General features: G+C 49.6%; 1 protein-coding gene across 2 annotated transcripts in view; it reads right to left on the reverse strand.

The window, feature by feature from the left end:
- Positions 1-330: 330 nt before the first annotated feature.
- Positions 331-18,784, reverse strand: part of LOC149427285 (FXYD domain-containing ion transport regulator 3-like) — a 42,353-nt gene continuing 23,899 nt past the window's right edge. Inside the window, exons 2-7 of one of the 2 annotated variants that reach the window (XM_089668171.1) lie at positions 13,047-13,108; positions 9,650-9,682; positions 8,459-8,479; positions 2,751-2,825; positions 570-603; positions 331-466 (exon numbers count right to left, since the gene is read on the reverse strand). In XM_089668171.1, coding sequence (XP_089524297.1) covers positions 418-466; positions 570-603; positions 2,751-2,825; positions 8,459-8,479; positions 9,650-9,682; positions 13,047-13,086 — 252 coding nt within the window. In that variant the 5' untranslated portion in view covers positions 13,087-13,108 and the 3' untranslated portion in view covers positions 331-417. The remainder of the gene's footprint in view (positions 467-569; positions 604-2,750; positions 2,826-8,458; positions 8,480-9,649; positions 9,683-13,046; positions 13,109-18,784) is intronic. The other variant, XM_089668172.1, reaches the window with a different exon arrangement.

The raw sequence follows: 18,784 nt of genomic DNA on the forward strand, positions 1-18,784 counted from the left end.
ACCAACCAACTTGTACAACATTTCCTCACTGGGGCCCCTCTGAGCCCTCCTGATGGTGTCACTATACCCCACTCCGCACCACCCCTCATGCAGCATCACTGGGGTCTACTTGGAGCTCTCCGCACTCTGCCTGCCATTATGCTCAACATACCCTCTCTGAGCACCAGACACCATGCATGCCGCTATTCAGATTAAATTTCCGCTTTAGGAATGTGGGGACCCTAGGCAATTGCCCAACCCCCTCCCCCAAACACTGACCCCCCTACACATGCCTACTGGGAACGCCATCCATGTGAACAGCTCTTTTTCTAAATATAGGGAAACATCTTTGCTCGGGAAAAGAAGGACCAGAACCACTGTGGAGGGACTAGAGGCGGCTGGGCCAGGATAGATAAAAGGCGCATACTCCAAGTGGATTTAGTTACCTGGAGTGATGAGCTGCTGTTCCTGGGCTCGGTGCCGGTGCCTGAAGACAAAGAGGGAGAGATGAATCAAAGCGCGTTCAGCATTTTATAGAGGAAAATAAACAAACGCATAAAAAGGACGAGCAGAGGAAGCTGAGCACTCACTCCTTCTTGTTAAATTTGCATCTGCATTTCCCACCTGAAAAAATAAAGACGTCAAATGAATACAAAGAGCAACATACGGCACAGCGCCCCCCTCCAGCAAAGAGGACCTGTCACAGTGCAATCAGTTCCTGCATGACAGTATACAGCGACTGTATCCAATTCCTGACAAATACAATCCTTCAGCTCCAGTTAGTGACTTGGCCTAGGCTGAGATGATGCCTTCAGTCTGCTGCAGGCAGGAGGAAGCATTTCCTCAGTCTCCCCTCCCCCAGTAATCAGACTGTGCATTGTAACTTTGTAGGAGGAGGAAGCATTTCCTCGGTCTCCCATCCCCCAGTGATCAGACTCTACATTGTAACTTTGTAGAAGGAGGAGGAAGCATTTCCTCAGTCTCCCCTCCCCCATAAGTCAGACTGTACATTGTAACTTTGTAGAAGGAGAAGGAAGCATTTCCTCAGTCTCCCCTCCCCCAGAGGTCAGACTGTACATTGTAACTTTGAGGAAATTACTCCCCCCCCCTTCTACAGTCTCCCCTCCCCCAGTAATCAGACTGTACATTGTATGTAACTTTGAAGAGGGAAGGAGGGGGCGGAAGCATGTACCTCATTGTCCCCTCCCCCAGTGATCAGACTGTACATTGTAACCAGGGGCGGACTGACCATTCGAGCACTCGGACACTGCCTGAGGGCCCGGGGTCAGTAGGGGGCTCCATGAGATGCCCCTGGTACCTTTCATTGGCTTTTTCATAGGCTTTTTTGGGCGTTGATGAGGACACAGGGGCCCCATGATCCCCTTGCCGGGGGCCCCATGAGTTGTCAGTCCGCCCCCGATTGTAACTTTGGGGTATAGGAGACTGAGGAAATGCCTCCTCCTCCTACAAACGTACAATGTACAGTCTGATCACTGGGAGAGGGGAGACTGAGGAAATGACTCCTCCTCCTTCTACAAAAGTTACAGTCTCCCCTCCCCCCAGTGACCAGACTTTACATTGTAATTTTGCAGAAATGCCTCCTCCTTCTACAAAGTTACAATGTACAGCCTGATCACTGGGGGAAGAGGAGACCGAGGAAATACATCTTCCTCCTACAAACGTACAATGTACAGTCTGATGACTGGGAGAGGGGAGACTGAGGAAATGCCTCCTCCTCCTTCTACAGTGATCATACTGTACAATGTAACTTTGTAGAAGGAGAAGGAAGCATTTCCTCAGTCTCCCCTTCCCCCAGTGATCAGGCTGTACATTGTAACTTTGTAGAAGGAGGAGGCATTTCTGCAAAATTACGATGTAAAGTCTGGTCACTGGGGGGAGGGGAGACTGTAACTTTTGTAGAAGGAGGAGGAGTCATTTCCTCAGTCTCCCCTCCCACAGTGATCAGACTGTACATTGTAGAAGGAGGAGGCATTTCTGCAAAATTACAATGTACAGTCTGTAGAAGGAGGAGGAGGCATTTCTTCAGTCTCCCCTCCCCCAGTGATCAGACTGTACATTGTAACTTTGTAGATGGAGGAGGAGGCATTTCCTCCAGTCTCCTATACCCCAAAGTTACAATCAGGAGCGGACTGACAACTCATGGGGCCCCTGGGCAATTTCCTCAGTCTCCTCTCCCCCCTTTCCCTGTGATTGGACTGTACATTGTAACTTTGTAGAAGGAGGAGGCATTTCTGCAAAATTACAAAGTTACAATGTACAGGCCGATCACAGGGAAAGGGGGGAAAGGAGACTGAGGAAATTGCCCGGGGGCCCCGTGAGTTGTCAGTCCGCTCCTGATTGTAACTTTGGGGTATAGGAGACTGAGGAAATGCCTCCTCCTCCATCTACAAAGTTACAATGTACAGTCTGATCACTGGGGGAGGGGAGACTGAAGAAATGCCTCCTCCTCCTTCTACAGACTGTACATTGTAACTTTGTAGCAGGTCAGATGGTGAAAGACTACAGCAGGGGCTGATCTGTGTCCGACATATGTGAACACAGAACTGCACAGGCACCTGGATTCACATTACCTCATCATCATCATCTGAGCTGGCCCACTAGCATTACCCTCGCCTACAGAAAGCCGGGATGGCATGGGGAGTATTTTTAAAGTTTTTTTCTACATTTTTTTTTTCTTAACAGAGCGGAGGGCTACAAAAGAACTTTGCATTGTCACAGTAGGACTGCTTTCATTTTATACAGTTACTTACTCAGCAGTATGATGATCCCCATCGCACACAGGATCCCCGCCATGATCAGCCCCACCACCTTTAACGACTCGTAATCTGAAAGAAGAGACAACGAGGTCACACACCTCTCCCCAAAGTGAGGAAAACTCAAGTGTGTGAATTAAAAGACGGCGGCCTTTCTGCTCCCTTATTATGTGACAGCCTAGCCCTAAAAAGCATTTGTACCCACAATTCCATTCTCCATTTTTTTGGGGGAGTGTAGCACCCTCCTCGTTCAGCTAGGGGGAGCTATACCCTAATGGGTAGACAGGAGCTGTGAGAGGCTTCTAGAACTTCCCCCTGCTCTGGAAGTTTTTGGAGGAGGACCTTGGAGGCAGTGGGTAGAGTTGAGGAGTGGCTGGCTGCACTCTTAAGGGAACTCAGCCAATCTCCAACAGAAGGCTTGGCAAGAGGTTGGGACTCCCTTAAAAGTGTTGGAGTCTTCTCAGGAGCAGGAGTGAGGAGTGTGGTGGTGGGAGAGGTGTAGAGAGTTGGAGGAAGAAGTGAGGAGTGTGGTGGTGGGAGAAGTGTAGAGAGTCGGAGGAAGGAGTGAGGAGCGTGGTAGTGGGAGAGGTGTAGAGAGTTGGAGGAAGGAGTGTGGTGGTGGAAGAGGTGTAGAGAGTTGGAGGAAGGAGTGTGGTGGTGGAAGAGGTGTAGACAGTTGGAGGAAGGAGTGAGGAGTGTGGTGGTGGGAGAGGTGTAGAGAGTTGGAAGAGGGAGTGAGGAGCGTGGTGGTGGGAGAAGTGTAGAGAGTCGGAGGAAGGAGTGAGGAGCGTGGTGGTGGGAGAGGTGTAGAGAGTTGGAGGAGGGAGTGAGGAGCGTGGTGGTGGGAGAGGTGTAGAGAGTCGGAGGAAGGAGTGAGGAGCGTGGTGGTGGGAGAGGTGTAGAGAGTTGGAAGAGGGAGTGAGGAGCGTGGTGGTGGGAGAGGTGTAGAGAGTTGGAGGAGGGAGTGAGGAGCGTGGTGGTGGGAGAGGTGTAGAGAGTTGGAGGAGGGAGTGAGGAGCGTGGTGGTGGAAGAGGTGTGGTGGTGGGAGAGGTGTAGAGAGCTGGAGGAAGGAGTGAGGAGCGTGGTGGTGGGAGAGGTGTAGAGAGTTGGAGGAAGGAGTGAGGAGCGTGGTGGTGGGAGAGGTGTAGAGAGTTGGAGGAAGGAGTGAGGAGCGTGGTGGTGGAAGAGGTGTGGTGGTGGGAGAGGTGTAGAGAGCTGGAGGAAGGAGTGAGGAGCGTGGTGGTGGGAGAGGTGTAGAGAGTTGGAGGAAGGAGTGAGGAGCGTGGTGGTGGGAGAGGTGTAGAGAGTTGGAGGAAGGAGTGAGGAGCGTGGTGGTGGAAGAGGTGTGGTGGTGGGAGAGGTGTAGAGAGCTGGAGGAAGGAGTGAGGAGCGTGGTGGTGGGAGAGGTGTAGAGAGTTGGAGGAAGGAGTGAGGAGCGTGGTGGTGGGAGAGGTGTAGAGAGTTGGAGGAAGGAGTGTGGTGGTGGAAGAGGTGTAGAGAGTTGGAGGAGGGAGTGAGGAGCGTGGTGGTGGGAGAGGTGTAGAGAGTTGGAGGAGGGAGTGAGGAGCGTGGTGGTGGGAGAAGTGTAGAGAGTTGGAGGAAGGAGTGAGGAGCGTGGTGGTGGGAGAGGTGTAGAGAGTTGGAGGAAGGAGTGAGGAGCGTGGTGGTGGGAGAGGTGTAGAGAGTTGGAGGAAGGAGTGAGGAGCGTGGTGGTGGAAGAGGTGTGGTGGTGGGAGAGGTGTAGAGAGTTGGAGGAAGGAGTGAGGAGCGTGGTGGTGGGAGAGGTGTAGAGAGTTGGAGGAAGGAGTGAGGAGCGTGGTGGTGGGAGAGGTGTAGAGAGTTGGAGGAAGGAGTGTGGTGGTGGAAGAGGTGTAGAGAGTTGGAGGAGGGAGTGAGGAGCGTGGTGGTGGGAGAGGTGTGGTGGTGGGAGAGGTGTAGAGAGTTGGAGGAAGGAGTGAGGTGGTGGGAGAGGTGTAGAGAGTTGGAGGAAGGAGTGAGGAGCGTGGTGGTGGAAGAGGTGTGGTGGTGGGAGAGGTGTAGAGAGCTGGAGGAAGGAGTGAGGAGCGTGGTGGTGGGAGAGGTGTAGAGAGTTGGAGGAAGGAGTGAGGAGCGTGGTGGTGGGAGAGGTGTAGAGAGTTGGAGGAAGGAGTGTGGTGGTGGAAGAGGTGTAGAGAGTTGGAGGAGGGAGTGAGGAGCGTGGTGGTGGGAGAGGTGTGGTGGTGGGAGAGGTGTAGAGAGTTGGAGGAAGGAGTGAGGAACGTGGTGGTGGGAGAGGTGTAGAGAGCTGGAGGAAGGAGTGAGGAGCGTGGTGGTGGGAGAGGTGTAGAGAGTTGGAGGAAGGAGTGAGGAGCGTGGTGGTGGGAGAGGTGTAGAGAGTTGGAGGAAGAAGTGAGGAGTGTGGTGGTGGGAGAGGTGTAGAGAGTTGGAGGAAGGAGTGTGGTGGTGGAAGAGGTGTAGAGAGTTGGAGGAAGGAGTGAGGAGTGTGGTGGTGGGAGAGGTGTAGAGAGTCGGAGGAAGGAGTGAGGAGTGTGGTGGTGGAAGAGGTGTAGAGAGTCGGAGGAAGGAGTGAGGAGTGTGGTGGTGGGAGAAGTGTAGAGAGTTGGAGGGAGGAGTGAGGAGTGTGGTGGTGGTGGGAGAGGTGTAGAGAGTTGGAGGAAGGAGTGTGGTGCTGGAAGAGGTGTAGAGAGTCTGAGGAAGGAGTGAGGAGTGTGGTGGTGGGAGAAGTGTAGAGAGTTGGAGGGAGGAGTGAGGAGTGTGGTGGTGGGAGAGGTGTAGAGAGTTGGGAGGAAGATGTGAGGTTGGAGGAGGAAAGCTGCCAAGATGCCTACTGGGATGGGGCCAGCCTGAAGGTCTGGAGCTGGAAAGGAGAGCTCAGAGCTCACTGAACGCCCCCCCACCGAGAGAGGACCACCTGTATGGCAGGGAAGGAGCAGCCCAGATGATAGGAATGGTAGCAGCAGCCATTCCGCAAGGGGTACAGGAGAGGAGGAGTACACCTGCACTCTCTGGGCAGATAGGGGAAACCATATTAGACCCCCACCAGTGACTGTGCACCTTAATCGAAGGAACAGGAGCCAGATCCCCGGTTCAGGAAGCAAAACCTACAGATTGCTGGGTGAAGAGGAGTTCATCCAAGGTCTGGGGTGGCACAACCAGGAGATGTTGGCTAGCACTCCACCAAAGACTGCATCAGAGAAGTTGTGAAGAGTTCAGGAAGTTGTCCTCAAATTTTGGGTTTCCTTGGGCATCCTACTCCACCACCTAATCCAAGTTCTAATCCCCTCAAATTCCAAAAGCAACATTTAGGGATTGGTTTTTGCCTCCGAACGCAAGCTTGTGTGGAAAATGTTGAATGTCTGGCTGTGCAAGACTATAGGAGGGTCCAAATTCATCAGCAATCTCTAAGGCTGCCTTCACATTTTGAGTGTCTTGTAGCTCGAAGCTCCAAAAAAGCTCAAACTTAAAAAAAATCAATTGTTCTCTATGGTGCCTGTTCACACCTGATCACGCATGCACCATAGAGAACAACTGAAGCTCCAAAAAAGCTCAAACCAGGGGCGGACTGACCATTTGGAAACTCGGGCACTGCCCGAGGGCTTGGGGTTAGTAGGGGGCCCCATGAGATGCCCCTGGTACCTTTTTCATAGGCTTTTTTGAGTTTGAGCAAGAACACAGGGGCCCCATGATCCCCTATTGCCCGGGGGCCCCATGAGTTGTCAGTCCGCCCCTGACGCAAACTTAAAAAAAAAATCAAGTGTGGATACAGCCTAAGGGAGGTAGTGCTACGTGGAGTTAGTAGACTAGTCATCATGGCTAGTCATCACTGATGTCCAAGACCCTGCAAAAGGGATCGACACCCACCACCTACACCATGACTTTGATAGGCTGAGCTACTATTGTCACCAACCTGAGTAATTCTCCATGTATTCCAATGGAATATCCATTAGAGGGCGATAATGAAGCATTTCGCCCCCCCTTGCGCCCTCTAGTGGATCATACATAGCAATGCATGGAAAGCTATCTGAATAGTGTATGGGGATCGTAGTACGGATGACCGGGTCTACATGCTGGGAAAAACCTGTAGAAGATTCAACCATGCCGCACAGAAATGAGGGGAGTTTTTTTTATTTTTTTATTTTTTTTTTTAGGAGCTCAGAGGTGATATTTAAATAACGACTAATTAGCTCAAAGTAGCATTTAACAACTGTATTAAGGAGCAATGCGATTGGCAAATCAAAGACTTCAACAACCAAAATCATGTATTTTTTTTTTCAGTTCCAGGAGCCACGTGTGGGGCAGTTGTGTGCCAAGAACAGGTGAGGCGTACCCCCCCCACTCCCAACCCTATTCTCCCCACTTACCCTCCCCCCAATTACCGAAAACTAATAATCTGATCATAAAAGAGAGAGGAGAGAGAGAAAAGGAGAGAGAAAAGGAGAGAGAGGAGAGAGAGGGAGCGAGCGAGAGAGGGAGGGAGCGAGCGAGCGAGGGAGCGAGCGAGCGAGGGAGGGAGAGAGAGAGGGAGGGAGAGAGAGAGGGAGCGAGGGAGCGAGAGAGGGAGGGAGGGAGGGAGGGAGCGAGCGAGCGAGGGAGGGAGCGAGAGAGGGAGGGAGGGAGCGAGAGAGGGAGGGAGGGAGCGAGAGAGGGAGGGAGGGAGCGAGAGAGGGAGGGAGGGAGCGAGAGAGGGAGGGAGGGAGCGAGAGAGGGAGGGAGGGAGCGAGCGAGCGAGCGAGCGAGGGAGGGAGCGAGAGAGGGAGGGAGGGAGCGAGGGAGGGAGCGAGCGAGCGAGAGGGAGGGAGCGAGCGAGAGAGAGGGAGGGAGCGAGAGAGAGAGGGAGGGAGCGAGAGAGAGAGGGAGGGAGCGAGAGAGAGAGGGAGGGAGCGAGAGAGAGAGGGAGGGAGCGAGAGAGAGAGGGAGGGAGGGAGCGAGAGAGGGAGGGAGCGAGAGAGAGAGGGAGGGAGGGAGCGAGAGAGGGAGGGAGCGAGAGAGAGAGGGAGGGAGGGAGCGAGGGAGGGAGGGAGCGAGGGAGAAAGGGGGGAGAGGGAGGGAGAAAGGAGGGAGAAAGGGGGGAGAGGGGGGGAGAAAGGGGGGAGAGGGAGGGAGAGAGGGAGGGAGAAAGGGGGGAGAGGGAGAGAAAGGGGGGAGAGGGAGAGAAAGGGGGAGATGGAGAGAGGGAGAGGGAGGGAAAGAAAAGGAGGGAGAGGGAGGGAGGGAGAGAAGAGGAGGAGGGAGAGAGAGCGAGAAAAGGAGGGGGAGAGAGAGGCGAGGGGAGGGGGGAGAGAGAGAGGCGAGGGGAGGGGGGAGAGAGAGAGGCGGGGGAGGGGGAAGGGCAAGAGGGAGGGAGAGAGAGAGGGGGAGAAAAGGAGGGAGGGAGAGAGAGGGAGAAAAGGAGGGAGAGGGGAGGGGGGAAGAGAGAGAGGGGGAGAGAGAGAAGGAGAGAGGGAGAGAGAGAAGGAGAGAGACAGAGAGAGAAGGAGAGGGGGAGAGGGAGAGAGAGAAGGAGAGAGACAGAGAGAGAAGGAGAGAGGGAGGAAGAGAGAGCTTGCGGTTAGCGCACCACCCAGGACTGCAGGGGGATATACTCCTACATTGTAAGAGAGAGAGGGGGGGGAGAGGGGGAAAAGGAGGGGAGGAGAGAGAAAGAGAGGGGGGAAGAGAGAGGGAGGAGGGGGAGACAGAGAGAGAATGGAAATGCTGCACTCACCGTACTCGAACTGACTGTTATCTAAAGAATAGAATACAAAGAGGAACGGGTCACTAAATGCAACATTTATCATTTATAAAACAGCAATGAGAATCTGGATTTAAAAACAAAAAACACACAAACGCACACACACAAACGCACACACAAACGCACGCACACACAAACGCACACACAAACAAACGCACACACAAACAAACGCACACACACACAAACGCACACACAAACGCACACACAATGTATCAGTGAGATCACAGCCTGTTGTCTTATTTGTAACCTCTATTGAAGGGTTCATCTCTGCAATGTGTTACGTCATGTTAATGTGCACTGCACATCTATTGTTGCTGGCTGCTGGAGAATTTAGAGATCTGTTGTTGCTGCGGGAATCTATTGTTGCTGGGGGGGGGGGTTATTGTTTGCTTGGGGGGTCTATACTAGCTGGCTGCTGCAGAGCTTAGAGATCTGTTGTTGCTGGGGGGGGGGGTTATTGTTTGCTTGGGGGGTCTATACTAGCTGGCTGCTGCAGAGCTTAGAGATCTGTTGTTGCTGCCAGGGATCTATTCTGCCAAGGGGGGGCTATTGTTGCCTGTGGGATCTATTGTTTCTGTCTGCAGGGGATCTATTTTTCTACTTTCCTTGTTATTTACAAGCTCCAAATTACTTAGCACCACAATATGATACTTGGTTCTCTAAAAGGGGCGGGACTGGGAGGTGGGTAGTAGGTGGAACCAAGGGACAGTGTTCGGAGATGGGTAGGGGGTGGAGACCCTGGTGACTCAGAACGGAGGGGGGGGGGGGGGGTTTGAGTTCTTGGACCTATTCTCTGAGAAGAAAAGCCCTGGTTGAACACTGCAGTGGACGGTTTTGGAGCTGCACTGCAGAGTTGCACTGAGAAATTGTAACAGTAAAGCACAGTCACTGCACAGGAACACTAAGTAGGAAGCAGAACCTGCTGATATAATGAACCTATATGGCACCCATCATGTACATTTATGTCCAAGGCTTCAATACTTTGAGACGCTAATCTGGGACACAAATCAGGAAAGTCAAAAGTGCTCATCAAGATACGTATTCCAGGTCAGCAGCTCAACAGTAATAAAGCCAAGGGATTGGTAGGACATCCAGGAGAGATCAACAATGGTGGCTGCCTCCCCGAGGAGTTGGGACATGAACAGAAGCAGGTTGCGTACTCACCAAAGTCATCTGTTGCACGGAGACAGGGAACAGCTGAAACACAGAACACGAGTGACGTTTAATGGACAGAAGAACAAAGGACAAAACCCTGCAAACAGGAACTGGCAACCTGGAACTCAAACCCCCTATCAGACCATCAAGGGGGGTGCGCTGCATTCATGAACCTGGACAGCGGCGTCCCACTTCAATGATGTACCTTGTCTTTTCTAGATAGGACAATATCCAGCTGTTCTGGTGCCTTGTATGTGTTCCAGGGACAGTTGTTTCTTGGACCATGTGTGGATATGTGCCCTATATGTGCCTTGTCCTATGTCTGTGGGTGCCCTTATTGGCCCAATTGTAACATTCAGATGAAAGAAGATGTACCTTGTTTTCTATAGATATTTCCCCAATGGTAACCCAAGAAGGTGGACTCTCTACAGTGATGTACCTTGTTTTCTATAGATATTTCCCCAATGGTAACCCAAACAGGAGTCCCACTTCAAAGATGTACCTTGTTTTCTATAGATATTTCCCCAATGGTAACCCAAGAAGGTGGACTCTCTACAGTGATGTACCTTGTTTTCTATAGATATTTCACCAATGGTGACCCAAGAAGGTAGACTCCCTCTACAGTGATGTACCTTGTTTTTTTTAATAGATGTTTCCCCAATAGTAACCCAAGAAGGTGGACTCCCTCTACAGTGATGTACCTTGTTTTCTATAGATATTTCCCCAATGGTGACCCAAGAAGGTGGACTCCCTCTACAGTGATGTACCTTGTTTTCTACAGATATTTCCCCAATGGTAACCCAAGAAGGTGGACTCTCTACAGTGATGTACCTTGTTTTCTATAGATATTTCACCAATGTTGACCCAAGAAGGTGGACTCCCTCTACAGTGATGTACCTTGTTTTTTTATAGAGGTTTCCTCAATAGTAACCCAAAATAGTGGACTCCCTCTACAATGATGTACTTTGTTTTTTTATAGCCATTTCCCCGAAGGTAACCCAAGAAGGTGGACTCTCTACAGTGATGTACCTTGTTTTCTATAGATATTTCCCCAATGGTAACCCAAGAAGGTGGACTCTCTACAGTGATGTACCTTGTTTTCTATAGATATTTCACCAATGGTGACCCAAGGAGGTGGACTCCCTCTACAGTGATGTACCTTGTTTTTTTTAATAGATGTTTCCCCAATAGTAACCCAAAATGGTGGACTCCCTCTACAGTGATGCACCTTGTTTTTTTATAGATATTTCCCCAATGGTAATGCAAGAAGGTGGACTCCCACTTCAAAGATTTACCTTGTTTTTTATAGAAACTTCCCCAAAGGTGACCCAAGAAGGTGGACTCTCTACAGTGATGTACCTTGTTTTCTATAGATATTTCACCTATGGTGACCCAAGAAGGTGGACTCCCTCTACAGTGATGTACCTTGTTTTTTTATAGAGGTTTCCTTAATAGTAACCCAAAATAGTGGACTCCCTCTACAATGATGTACCTTGTTTTTTTATAGCCATTTCCCCGAAGGTAACCCAAACGGGAGTCCCATTTCAAAGATGTACCTTGTTTTTTTTTTATAGAGGTTTCCCCAATAGTAACCCAAAACAGTGGACTCCCTCTACAGTGATGTACCTGGATTTTATAGATATCATCCCAATAGTAACCCAAAATGGTGGACTCCCTCTACAGTGATGTGCCTTGTTTTTTTATAGATATTTCCCCAATGGTAATTCAAGAAGGTGGACTCCCACTTCAAAGATGTACCTTGTTTTTTATAGAAATTTCCCCGAAGATAACTCAAACCAGTGGCATCACAGTTTTTTCATAGAGGTTTCCCCAATTTCCCCAATAGTAACCCAAAACAGTGGACTCCCTCTACAGTGATGTACCTTGTTTTTTTTTTATAGATATTTCCCCAATGGTAACCCAAGATGGAGGAGTCCCCTTACAGTGATGTAACTGGATTTTATAGATATTATCCCAATGGCAACCCAAAACGGTGGAGTCCCACTTAATTGATGTACCTTGTTTTTTTTCTAGATAGGACAATATCCAGGTGTTCTAGATTTTGTGTTCTATGGACAGTTTTATTTCTTGGACCCTGTTCTCGATAATTTAAGCTTCATGGATATGTGCCCTACATATGCCTTGCCCTATGTCTGTGGGTGCCCTTATTGGCCCAAATGTAAAATTCAGATGAAAGAAGATGTACCTTGGTTTTTTTAGATATTTCCCCAATGGTAACCCAAACGGGAGTCCCACTTCAAAGATGTACCTTGTTTTTTTATAGAAAGTTCCCCAAAGGTAACTCAAACCGGTGGATTCCCTCTATGGCGATATACCTTGTTTTTTTTATAGATACAGTATTTCCCCAATGGTAACCCAAGAAGGTGGACTCCCACTTCAAAGATGTACCTTGTTTTTTTATAGAAATTTCCCCAAAGGTAACTCAAACCAGTGGCATCACTCTACAGTGTTTTTTATAGAAGTTTCCCCAATGGTAACACAAGAAGGTGGACTCCCTCTATAGTGATGTACCTTGGTTTTTTTAGATATTTCCCCAATGGTAACCCAAACGGGAGTCCCACTTCAAAGATGTACCTTGTTTTTTATAGAAAGTTCCCCAAAGGTAACTCAAACCGGTGGATTCCCTCTATGGTGATATACCTTGTTTTTTTTATAGATACAGTATTTCCCCAATGGTAACCCAAGAAGGTGGACTCCCACTTCAAAGATGTACCTTGTTTTTTTATAGAAATTTCCCCAAAGGTAACTCAAACCAGTGGCATCACTCTACAGTGTTTTTTATAGAAGTTTCCCCAATGGTAACACAAGAAGGTGGACTCCCTCTATAGTGATGTACCTTGGTTTTTTTAGATATTTCCCCAATGGTAACCCAAACGGGAGTCCCACTTCAAAGATGTACCTTGTTTTTTATAGAAAGTTCCCCAAAGGTAACTCAAACCGGTGGATTCCCTCTATGGTGATGTACCTTGTTTTTTTTATAGATACAGTATTTCCCCAATGGTAACCCAAGAAGGTGGACTCCCACTTCAAAGATGTACCTTGTTTTTTTATAGAAATTTCCCCAAAGGTAACTCAAACCGGTGGCATCACTCTACAGTGTATATTTATAGAGGTTTCCCCAATGGTAACACAAGAAGGTGGACTCCCTCTATAGTGATGTACCTTGTTTTTTTTCTAGATAGGACAATATCCAGGTGTTCTGAATTTTGTGTTCTATGGACAGTTTTATTTCTTGGACCCTGTTCTCGATAATTTAGGTTTCATGTATGGACATGTGCCCTACATATGCCTTGCCCTATGTCTGTGGCTGCCCTTATTGGCCAAATAGAAAAATTCAGATGAAAGAAGAATGGATGGGTCACATCGAGGGAAGGTCTGTACGTACTTGCCAGCATCAGAAAAACAGTGACGATGAAGTCCTGCATTTTGAGATTAGCCGCTTCCAACCTACAGGAGACAAAAGCAGAGAGTGAACAGATTTAGTAGGACAGGTACCTTCAGGTCATGCCTGGCAAGCTTGTGAGCGGGCCCCCAGGCATAAGTATGCAAATGATGGGCCCTAGCAGTGCCAATAGGCCAACAAGACTTTCACTCCACATACATTTTAACAGAATGTCAGCCAAGCTGGGTAAAGCCCATAACAGGTCCAGGTGGCACAAGACACGAAATATGATGGACTGGTCAAAGAGCTTTTCTAGGGACCAAAAACTCCCATAGCACCCTCAGGCACCCTACCATGGTTGAAAAGCTCTCCCTATATCTTCTCTTGACCTCTCTTTACCCCCATCCCCCCTTTTTAAACTATCTTTCTACCAGTGTGACCTATCCTGTCCCTTTGAAGTATTGCTTGCTCCTAGACAGAGAGTCCATCAGACTGCAATTTGGCCTCTGGCACTGGACAGGGCACTTCTAATACAGTTTCTGCCCAAAATTGGGATTAGTCCTGGTAATAGTAGATTCTCGGAAGTTTCCTTCCAATGCCACTATAACGATTGTTTGCAATTGTAGAAGCTCCAGATGTATTCACTCAGAGCCAGGAAGGTCCTCCACCAGTGAGGATAGACCTTTCTCAAAAGCAGTCTAGACTGTACCCCAAAGAAAGCTTTCAAAAAACAATTCTACGACTGTCGTCACCAATCACAATGTGCTCCAATGCCACTGGAACCAGTGCTTACATCTGGAGCTTCCAATCATTTAGAGTCAGTATGGCCCTCCACCAGTGAGGATAGACTTTCCTTCCCAGTCTAGAATAAACCCCAAAGAATAAAAAAAAACAAACAAAAACAAACAAACACACATTTGGGAAGTTGCTGCAGCCCTGGAATCCTGGCATGTCAGTGGAGAACATGGGCCAGTCCACCAAGCTCCAAGGTCTGACAACACATCTGGACTGCTCTCCTACCACCCATCATTCTTAGTGATCCTTCTTTAATGAGGTGTCCATTCTTACTGACAGGTCCCCTTTGGTGAACCCACCAATAATGCATTCACTTCTACAGCAAGGACATTTTCACTGCATTAGTTTTCACCTGAACAAAGAATGCCAAAGAACACCTTGGAGCATTGGAGCACCTTGCAGCACTTTCACCATAAGTAACCAGTCACAAAACCGGTTTGTTTTCCTCCCGAAGCCAAATGAAACAGTAGGCGGGGGGGGGGGGGGCTAAAAACTGGTTTCTGTCAAAGGACTGAAAACAACAAAGTAATTCAGAAACATCCCTTTTTCTCAGACAATGAAGTCAGCTAGAGGATAGAATGGTGGTCTGGAATCATCTCTCTGAGGGAGAAGAGACTGAGGAAATGCTTGCTCCTCCCTACAGAAGACTGATGACATCATCTCAACCTAGGCAGAGTCACTAGACCGGAGCTCAAAGACAGCCTTTCGATTAATGGAGGCCAGGGGCGGACTGCCCATTTGGAAACTCGGGCACTGCCCGAGGGCCCGGGGTCAGTAGGGGGCCCCATGAGATGCCTCTGGTACCTTTTTCATAGGCTTTTTTGAGTTTGGCCAAGGACATGGGGCCCCATGATCCCCTATTGCCCGGGGGCCCCAGGAGTTGTCAGTCCGCCCTTGATGGAGGTAGAACATTTATGAAAAACTAGACTACTGCTGTATATAGTGACCAATCTGCAATATGAAGCGGACAGAGTTACTGACAGGTCCACTTTAAGACCCAAACATAGCCAGTTAAACTTTTTTTCTTTTTTAACTACTTTTCATTTATATTATCGATTAAAAGCTATTAAGGCCGTAATTTAAAAAAATGGCCCAGGGGTGTATTTATCTAAAAAAAATAGTATATTCATCTACTGAAAGTAAATGTGTACTTTTTCTACGCAAATGGGCAAAAATCAATGTTTTTAGGCCATTTCCTGAGCTGGACGATGCTCCTAGTTCCTCCCCCCTCTCTAGCAAGCAGCACCTATGGGGGTACGCACATGGGGTCACTTCTGAACCAGCTATGTGTGTCCATAGACAGAGCATGGCTCAGACCTGCCCCCCACACTCCCTCCTCACTGGCTGTGATTGACAGCAGCAGGAATCAATGCTGCCTCTGAGCCAGTGAGGAGGGGGAGAGCTGAGAGAGCCTCTGCTCTCGCGCACAATGCTGGATCAAGATCAGGCTAGTATAAGGAGGGCTGGGAGGGAGCTGCACTCAGAAGGTTTTTTTTTTAACCTTCATGCAGAGAATGCATGAAGGTTAAAAAAAAACAAACAAACTCTTCAGCCTTTAGAACCACTTTAAAATGGAAAATACCACATTGGGCCACTAGAAGGTGCTGTCATTGGAAATTCATGTGATACTTAGTGCCATCTTGTGGCCAAATACGGTATTTTCCTGTTTAAGAAAGATTCGTCCAACACAGTATATGGCCTAATAACATTCAGTTTTTGCCCTATTTGCACAGAATGAGTGTACATGCACTAGCCCTCGGAAATTTGGTTTAAAATTATATATACACACAGTATCTCCCAGAAGCGAGTCCACCCCTCACATTTTTGTAAATACATCTTTTCATGTGACAACACTGAAGAAACGACACTTTGCTACAATGTGACGTAGTCAGTGTACAGCTTGTATAACATGGAAATTTGCCATCCCCTCAGAATAACTCAACACACCGCCATGAATGTCTAAACCGCTGGCAACAAAAGTGAGTCCACCCCTAAGTGAAAGGGTTCAAATTGGGCCCAAAGTGTCAATATTCTGTGTGGCCGCCATTATTTTCCAGCACTGCCTTCACCCTCTTGGGCATGGAGGTCACCAGAGCTTCACAGGTTGCCACTGGAGTCCTCTTCCACTCCTCCATGGCGATATCATGGAGCTGGTGGATGTTAGAGACCTTACGCTCCTCCACCTTCCGTCTTCCACTCCTCCATGATGACATCACACTGCTGGTGAATGTTAGAGACCTTACGCTCCTCCACCTTCCGTCTTCCACTCCTCCATGATGACATCACAGAGCTGGTGGATGTAAGAGACCTTGCGCTCCTCCACCTTCCGTCTTCCACTCCTCCATGATGACATCACAGAGCTGGTGAATGTTAGAGACCTTACGCTCCTCCACCTTCCGTCTTCCACTCCTCCATGATGACATCACACTGCTGGTGAATGTTAGAGAGCTTGCGCTCCTCCACCTTCCGTCTTCCACTCCTCCATGATGACATCACAGAGCTGGTGGATGTAAGAGACCTTGCGCTCCTCCACCTTCCGTCTTCCACTCCTCCATGAGGACATCACAGAGCTGGTGGATGTAAGAGACCTTGCGCTCCTCCACCTTCCGTCTTCCACTCCTCCATGATGACATCACACTGCTAGTGAATGTTAGAGAGCTTGCGCTCCTCCACCTTCCGTCTTCCACTCCTCCATGATGACATCACAGAGCTGGTGAATGTTAGAGACCTTACGCTCCTCCACCTTCCGTCTTCCACTCCTCCATGATGACATCACACTGCTAGTGAATGTTAGAGAGCTTGCGCTCCTCCACCTTCCGTCTTCCACTCCTCCATGATGACATCACAGAGCTGGTGGATGTAAGAGACCTTGCGCTCCTCCACCTGAGGATGCCCCACAGATGCTCAATAGGGTTTAGGTCTGGAGACATGCTTGGCCAGTCCATCACCTTCACCCTCAGCTTCTTTAGCAAGGCAGTGGTGGTCTTGGAGGTGTGTTTGGGGTCGTTATGTTGGAATATCACCCTGTGGCCCAGTCTCCGAAGGAAGGGGATCATGCTCTGCTTCAGTAGGTCACAGTACATGTTGGCATTCATGGTTCCCTCCATGAACTGTAGCCCCCCAGTGCCGGCAGCACTCATGCAGCCCCAGACCATGACACTCCCACCACCATGCAGCCCCAGACCATGACACTCCCACCACCATGCAGCCCCAGACCATGACACTCCCACCACCATGCAGCCCCAGACCATGACACTCCCACCACCATGCAGCCCCAGACCATGACACTCCCACCACCATGCTTGACTGTAGGCAAGACACACTTGTCTTTGTACTCCTCACCTGGTTGCCGCCACACACGCTTGACACCACCTGAACCCAATCAGTTGATGTTGGTGTCATCAGACCACAGGAGACGGTTCCAGTAATCCATGTCCTTAGTCTTCTTGTCTTCAGCAAACTGTTTGCGGACTTTCTTGTGCTTCATCCTTAGAAGAGGCTTCCTTCTGGGACGACAGCCATGCAGACCAATGTGATGCAGTGTGGGGCATGTGGTCTGAGCACTGACAGGCTGACCCCCCCACCCCTTCACACTCTGCAGCAATGCTGGCAGCACTCATACGTCTATTTCCCAAAGACAACCTCTAGATATGACGCTGAGCACGTGCACTCAACTACTTTGGTGGACCATGGTGAGGTCTGTTCTGAGTGGAACCTGTCCTGTTACACCTCTGTATGGTCTTGGCCACCGTGCTGCAGCTCAGTTTCAGGATCTTGGCAATCTTCTTATAGCCTCGGCCATCTTCATGTAGAGCAACAATTATTTTTTTCAGATCCTCAGAGAGTTCTTTGCCATGAGGTGCCATGTTGAACTTCCAGTGACCAGTATGAGGGAGTGAGAGCAATAACACCAAATGTAACCCACCCGCTCCCCATTCACACCTGAGACCTTGTAACACTAATGAGTCACATGACACCGGGGAGGGAAAATGGCTAATTGGGCCCAATTTGGACCTTGTCACTTAGGGGTGGACTCACTTTTGTTGCCAGCGGTTTAGACATGAATAGCGATGTGCTGAGTTATTTTTAGGAGACAGCAAAGCGTGGTCCCGTGATAGGTGGCCACCTGGGCAATAAGTCCATCCATGACATTTCCTGGCTACTAAATATTCCACGCTCAACTGTTAGTGGGATTATAACAAAGTGAAAGCAACTGGGAACAACAGCCACTCAGCCACCAAGTGGTAGGCCATGTCACATGACAGAGCGGGGTCAGCGCATGCTGGGGTTGGGCTTGGCCTCCTAGTTCCAGTGAAGGCGTCAGCATACCAAGACATTTTGGACTGGAGGAGCCAGTTTGGGGTGGAGGAACTTGACTGGCCTGCACAGAGTCCTGACCTCAACCCCATAGGACACCTTTGGGATGAATTAGAGCGGAGACTGCGAGCCAGGCCTCCTCCCCCGACATCAGTGCCTGACCTGACAAATGTGCTTCTGGAAGAATGGTCCAACCTTCCCATAGACACCCTCCTAAACCTTGTGGACGGCCTTCCCAGAAGAGTTGAAGCTGTTATAGCTGCAAAGGGCGGGGCCAACTCAATATTGAACCCTACGGACTAAGACTGGGGGGCCATTACAGGTCATGTACGTGGAAAGGCCGGCCAACTCAATATTGAACCCTACGGACTAAGACTGGGGGGCCATTACAGGTCATGTACGTGGAAAGGCCGGCCAACTCAATATTGAACCCTACGGACTAAGACTGGGGGGCCATTAAAGGTCATGTACGTGGAAAGGCCGGCCAACTCAATATTGAACCCTACGGACTAAGACTGGGGGGCCATTACAGGTCGTGTACGTGGAAAGGCCGGCCAACTCAATATTGAACCCTACGGACTAAGACTGGGGGGCCATTACAGGTCATGTACGTGGAAAGGCCGGCCAAC

Source organism: Staurois parvus, unplaced genomic scaffold (genome assembly GCF_062004578.1).
Source record: "Staurois parvus isolate SC_StPar_1 unplaced genomic scaffold, SC_StPar_1.0 ptg003917l, whole genome shotgun sequence".
Taxonomy (NCBI): Eukaryota; Metazoa; Chordata; class Amphibia; order Anura; family Ranidae; genus Staurois; species Staurois parvus.